Source organism: Mercurialis annua, linkage group LG5 (assembly GCF_937616625.2).
Source record: "Mercurialis annua linkage group LG5, ddMerAnnu1.2, whole genome shotgun sequence".
Classification (NCBI taxonomy): Eukaryota; Viridiplantae; Streptophyta; class Magnoliopsida; order Malpighiales; family Euphorbiaceae; genus Mercurialis; species Mercurialis annua.
The window spans coordinates 24,171,439-24,177,500 of NC_065574.1; the positions used below are offsets into that span (position 1 = coordinate 24,171,439).

Consider the following 6,062-nt stretch of genomic DNA (forward strand, 5'->3'; position numbering starts at 1 on the left):
AAGGCAACTGGAAGACTACACATTCCTATGCACGAAAGACTTAGGACTAGAAAGAACTTGCTATCTATCCAAAGCTTGAAAACTAGCTTTCTTCGGCTAAAGGCTTAAACCCACTATCCCGACTATGCAACCTATGTCATATCAACTCCTGGGATTGCGACTAATGTCCTTAAGCCCACCCCGAGAGCTCGATGGTAGAGCGGTCAGTATTCTCACTGATAGGTCGTAGGTTCAAACCCTACGCGGGGTTTCCGATTTCTATGAGAAGGAATCTTATGAAAGAATCCTCATTCTGTATCCCTCGCGTTGTCCAGTGAGCCTATTTTACATGTGAGTTTTGGAGCTTGGGGGTGGGTTCCTCTAGGTCTTTGACTCATCAGTTCTGGATACATTCTCTTCCTCAAGGTCTAAAAGTCCTCATCTGTCTTAGTTTTCTCGTCTAATGTAGGGTCAGTTGGTTCTTCTTCGTCTTCCGTCCGTATCTCTGTAGTGTGCATCCTTTTATCTGTATCAGTATTCTTATCAGCATCAAACTGAGATTTCATCTCTTTGTATCTTTCGGCTATCTCTCTTTCTTTTTGAGAGAATTTTTCATTGAGAAGGTTCTTTTCAGTCTGTAGTTGTATTACATCATTCCTTAGTGATTTGATTATTTGTTTTCCTATGTGATCTAGGCAAGACAAGTCTTTGACATCAATTGGATCAGTATCCACCCAGACATCTCTGTGATATACTGGTATCCTCTTTGCCCCCAGCTTAATCCCAAGCTTAACCAGTGTGTCCTTCTTAATGATGTTAAGAGTGTGCCAATCAATCCGGAAGTTGGCTTCCACCGGTACCAGTTCTGTACGAGATGGGTCCGCGTACTGTGACTCAAACCATTCTGGATAGACCTGGTTTTTCGCTGGTCCCTTGTACTTGAGTACATTGGTACCATCTATTGCGATGTAGAAATAGGATTTCGGTGCTAAAAAGTATCCTTTCATGACTCTGTCCTCTAGCTTAAACTTTCCTAAGACAGAAGAAGAAATCACTTCTTCAGGTAGTGGGTGACCAAGCACAACAGAGTCTTTGTCTGTGTAGTAGCAATCCTCCCTTGAGATATATGGGTACATATAAATCCTTGCACTAGCTGTGATCGCAGCAGCCAGTTGGACAGCTGAGTGTTTCGATGGGTTCCAATAATCAGAGCCCGTCTCTGTATTGCTATGGTAGGCTACGATGTAGTTGTTCTCGCTAAGCATATCACCGAATATCAGCTCACTATGCCTGATCAAATATTTGTATCGATTTTCATCGCAGACCTCGGTTGTCGTGCTTTTAGGGTTAATGCCAAATCTACCGTATAGCGAATTCATAAGGATCTTGTACACATAGGCCAAGGCCTCATTACCTTCTTTCCTTGCCTCTAACCTGCTCTCAAAGAGTGAGCTAACAAAGTCCTTGAATGGGCTTTCCATCCTCTCAAAGAGGTAGCCAGAGATTGGGAGCACGATGTAGCCTAGGCCTCTTGCATACTTTAACTCCTCGCTATAGTAATAGTAGACTCCAACAAACTCCCCGGTCGGGAAGATGAGAGTGTTCTTCTTGTCCCGATGGGGCAGAAAGGGCCTCTTGATTGTCTTCGGACATACCACATATGCCTCAATAAAGCCAAAGATGCTATCTAAGTCCTTGCCTTCCAGATTACCATGCCAGACAGGCACACCACCTGGCATTGGAAATTCCTTCATGACAAAGGGATAGAGAGAGTTCACATCGTAGTAGTATAGGTCCTCGCCATATGGTTTGTATGTATCTCTATGACCGCCGTAGTAGGCACGCCTTATAAAGCAGTCTTCATTCTTGTTTGGGATGTGGATTGGCCAATTCTTTGAATCGTAGTATTTCATACGAAAGATGCTTAGAGCAAGTGAGGAAAGGGTGATCTTGCTTTCTATGTCCTCCTTGTACAGCACCCAATATATCCCTTGAGCTTTTTGCATTACACCTCCAAGTAGAAGGATGCCCTGCTTCATATAGTCTAACAAGCTTGTCTTCAGACTGACCAGATTTGACAATGTCACCTCTTCATATGGGATAGAGCCTTTCGGGCCAAGTTCCGGGCATAGATTCTTAGCTAGGGAGCTAAGTTTGCCAGGGAGTAGGTTCAAGTAGTCTCTGAAGCGGAATAACATCTTCTTACCAGAATAGACAGCTAACTCGTAAAGCCTATTGTTCCTCATCAGTGGTTTTAGCGTGTATCTCTTGTCCTTGTGATGACATGCTAGGTGCTTAAGCAAGAGAATACCGTCGAATCTAGAGAAGTTGTGGAAGTAAATAGTTAAAGTTTCTTTTTCTCGTCTAACAATCCTTGATATCCTTAGTACCAAGTCATGCGGTCGTTCTCTACTGCATTGGTCTTTTGGACGAATGGACAGGGTGAGAACCTTCCGTTGTTACGCCCTTTAAGTGTTGGTTCTTCCATATTTAGATATGGAGATAGACCTAGAGATAGAGATCTATATCTTTCTATCGATAGATGGATATATTGAGAAATGGATCTTGATCTGCTTTCAAGATCTATGAACAAGAGAGATCCCTAAATATCCAATTGAAAAAAGAGATGAATAAATAGAAATAGATAGGGCGGAGCCAGCTGAAGGAAGGTCGCGTGAGCGCCCCTGCAATCTTTCTAAGCGAGAAACTTGACTTTGAGAAAGAAGGGACTTAGATTCTAATATTAGTAAAGGCGCGTTAGCCTATCTGCGGTCATAGGGTAGGGGGGTTCAGAAAGGATCTGATCGTAGATAGAGACGGAAACCGGGGGTAGGGGCGGATGTAGCCAAGTGGATCAAGGCAGTGGATTGTGAATCCACCACGCGCGGGTTCAATTCCCGTCATTCGCCCATCAATAAATGGACCATTTGTTACGGAGACACAAGACAAAGTAAACCAGATGGAGTTACGGAAATTACCTCCCGTTCCGAATTATGGTAAAAATCTTGTGCAAGAGTTGTCTCAGTCTAAGAATCGATCATTCCCAAATCCTGAATGTCCCGTCCAGGATCATGGTCTATCGCAAAATCAAAACCCTGGGGGGCATCCCTATAGACCGAAGTGCTGGGGGCATCCTATAGAGCCAAAACGCAGTTACCCAACGAGGGAGACCACGAATGCTTGCTGGTCAAACATTAGCGGCTAATGGACAACATGTTCGCTATTACATATTAGCTCATCTCAACAGGATACCTTAATGGATTGGAGATAACAAGAATCATGATAGATGGGGGATCGGCTGTTAATCTCCTACCTTTGAGAATGCTAAAACGTCTCGCGATTGCTATTCATCGATTGGCCCCAAGCAATGGGATACTCAATTGAGGAAGCCCAAGGGTTGTACAATGGAAGAGGAATGTTAGCACCGTTTGACGCCATGTATTCTCCAGCACAAAAGAGAGCTCTCTTTGAAGATCCAGAATGCGGAAAAGTCTTTAGGCGGCCGGGCTTAGGGTGTGATGAGAAGGTTGAGGTACCCGAGCAAGATAGTCACATGTTCGAAGATGATAAAAAGAAGTATTCCACATTTCTGAGGAACATGATTCTGATGAGGATGACGAAGTTAAGAAAGAAAAGGAAGAAGAACTAGAGTGAACAGCACGAACAACTTTGACTCGTCTCACCAGCTACTGGATAAAAGCAGTCAAAGAAACTACTGCTACTTGAATTGAAATAAACAGGATTTTGTTTCAATTCAATGCATCCGGCTAAGAGGAAGAGGATAAGTCTTTTGTGAAAGTGCCCCACCCACAGTCTGACCAAGAAAACCTCCTTTCTCGATTCCGATCTCAGCCCTAAACATCGTATCGATCGTTTAGCGGCCTTCAAACGGCCTATCCGTTGCCTTTTGATTCAGAGGCTCATCAGATCTATTTTTCTACGCGCCCCAACTCTCGTAAACTCGGATTTCCCGCCCCGCTTGGCTGAATTTACATTCCGACTTCTTATAGTCCAAGTAAAGGATGAGGGGTGCCCTAAATGTGTGCGGTAGCACTCCTTATTTCCAGAAAATAGAAGTAGAATGAAAAGAGGCGCAAGCTTGTAATCTTCGATTTTCCGCCTTTGAAATGCACTTTATATATATATGACAACTCAGAAAAACCGCTTTGCTTAAGGTTTCTGTAACTAAAAAGGGGCAATCCAGTAAGTCAATGCAGTCAAGCCAGTAAGTAGGGAGGTCCAGCTTTGCAGTCTAGCGAGTCAAGGGATGAGAGCGAAGAAGGCGGTTTTTCCTCAATTCAATAGATAGGCTCACAGTTCAGCTCACGAAGAAGACGAAGAGCTGCCCTCGCTGTCTTATTCCCGGGCCATACGGCACAAATGCCCATTTATATGTTGGGTGATAGCTGTTTTTAAGAGCAAAAAAGCCCGAGCAAAAGACCCCAAAGGTAAAATAAAAAACCCTGCTCGGGGGATAAGATCCTATCTGAATGAGTAAGAGCTCGTGAAGAATAGGTGTAAGGGTGACGCAGGCAGGTGGAAAAGCTAGAATAAGTAGGAATTTTAGATATAACGAGAAGAATAGTGAAATTTTGAGTCTTAGAATGGATCCATGAACAGAGCTAGGGAACCTGCGCACACAAGAGAAGTACTACGGTCAAGAACCAAAGGAGGCCAACGACTAAGGAAAGGAGCAGCCCCAGCGAAATAGAACTACGACTCAGCGTAGGGCGAAGAGATTCGCTCACAAAGGATGTGACGCACTCGTCGGCCTCAGATGGACGAGACAAAGAGCGCAACCTGGGGCGAGAACTCAGAGAGGTGGAGATCCGGACAAGGCTAGAGCCAAGCGGAGGGATAGAGTAGGGGAGGACTAAGGGAAGACCGGTTGGTTAAAGTAGGCACGAGTGGAGAGGCAGGTATGGAAGTCGAGTCTAGTATTGTTTTCGTAGGCGAGTAAGAAGCAAGCGAGAGTGCAGGCTCGCCTCGAAAGCGAGCCGGGGAGCGATCAAAGGCGATAAACGATAGTAATAAGCCACAGCAAGAGGTACACGAGTAGGGGCTAGAGTAGGTAGTAGCTAGTAGGAGCAAGAATAGGAGTCTTGGCTGGTATGTCACTCTTCTTTCCCCATACTAACAGCTGTCCCCCAACAATAGTAGCCTAAATCAAGTCGTGGTTAGCTCATGCCAATCAGAATAAAAAGAAAAGGGCAATAGGAAAGCAATCGATCGGTAAAGCAAGCAAGTCAAATCGGACCAAGCAAGAAAGCAAGAGGAGCGGGTGTAGATGCTGGCACTCGAGCTGGTGTAGGAACCGCCTCTCCTCTCTGTCAACTAGGTAACAAGCAAGAAAGCATTTAAAATGAGGAAAGAAAGCAATCGAAAAGACAAGGCAAGGCTCTGTAAGAGAAGAGCTAACTGGAGTACGCCAGAAAAGAAGAGCGAGGAGTATGAGAGGGCAGGCTTGTTTGGTAGCTGGCTTTCGAGCGAAGAGACCAGAATCTATTAGTAAAAAGAGAAGATTGGTAACCTCTTTACTGTTGTACCGGTCTTAAAGTGCCTACTACTAGTAGAGCTAACCAGAGAGCCGCTTACTTGCTTGTGTGCCAGTTCATCTTCGTATAATGACAAAGCCAGGAAAAGGAAAGAAGAGCTAAGCGTTCAACTCCTACTCTTATTCCTAGTCCTCCCATTAAGAGTACGAGAGGTAAAAAGCAAGGTATTGCAGAGCCTCAGCTCCTACACACCTGCTGCTATTCTTAACAAGAGACGAGTTTCTGTTGCCTTTGCTTATTTGCTTTCCTGCTTTCTAGCTTGCTATTGCTATTACCAGTACCAGCTTGCTTTCCCGATTGAAGTTACGGGACCGGTTGTTGCTTGCTTGTTCCTTAAAATGGTAAAGGACAGAGCCCACGGAGCGGTACGGAAGTCAGGGGTCAGGGAAAGAGGTAAGGAAAGGCCAAGCTGATACGGGAAACTACAAACGTAACAATAGAGGAAAAACAGAACCTACCTTTGCTTTTGTTGTCCCGTTCGGTTCCTTTCTATAATATAAGGAAAAAGAATAGGACAAATAGGGTTAT

General features: G+C 44.6%; 1 protein-coding gene across 1 annotated transcript; it reads right to left on the reverse strand.

Annotated features, from left to right (window-relative positions):
• Positions 1-407: 407 nt before the first annotated feature.
• On the reverse strand, positions 408-2,225 carry LOC126681746 (DNA polymerase-like). Its single transcript, XM_050377295.1, has one exon. The coding sequence runs from the start codon at positions 2,223-2,225 to the stop codon at positions 408-410; it is 1,818 nt and encodes a 605-aa protein (XP_050233252.1).
• Positions 2,226-6,062: the final 3,837 nt, after the last annotated feature.

Bases quoted from the DNA above. Each gene is read 5' to 3' on its own strand.
- LOC126681746 (XM_050377295.1), bottom strand. From the start codon at position 2,225: ATGAGGAACAATAGGCTTTACGAGTTAGCTGTCTATTCTGGTAAGAAG.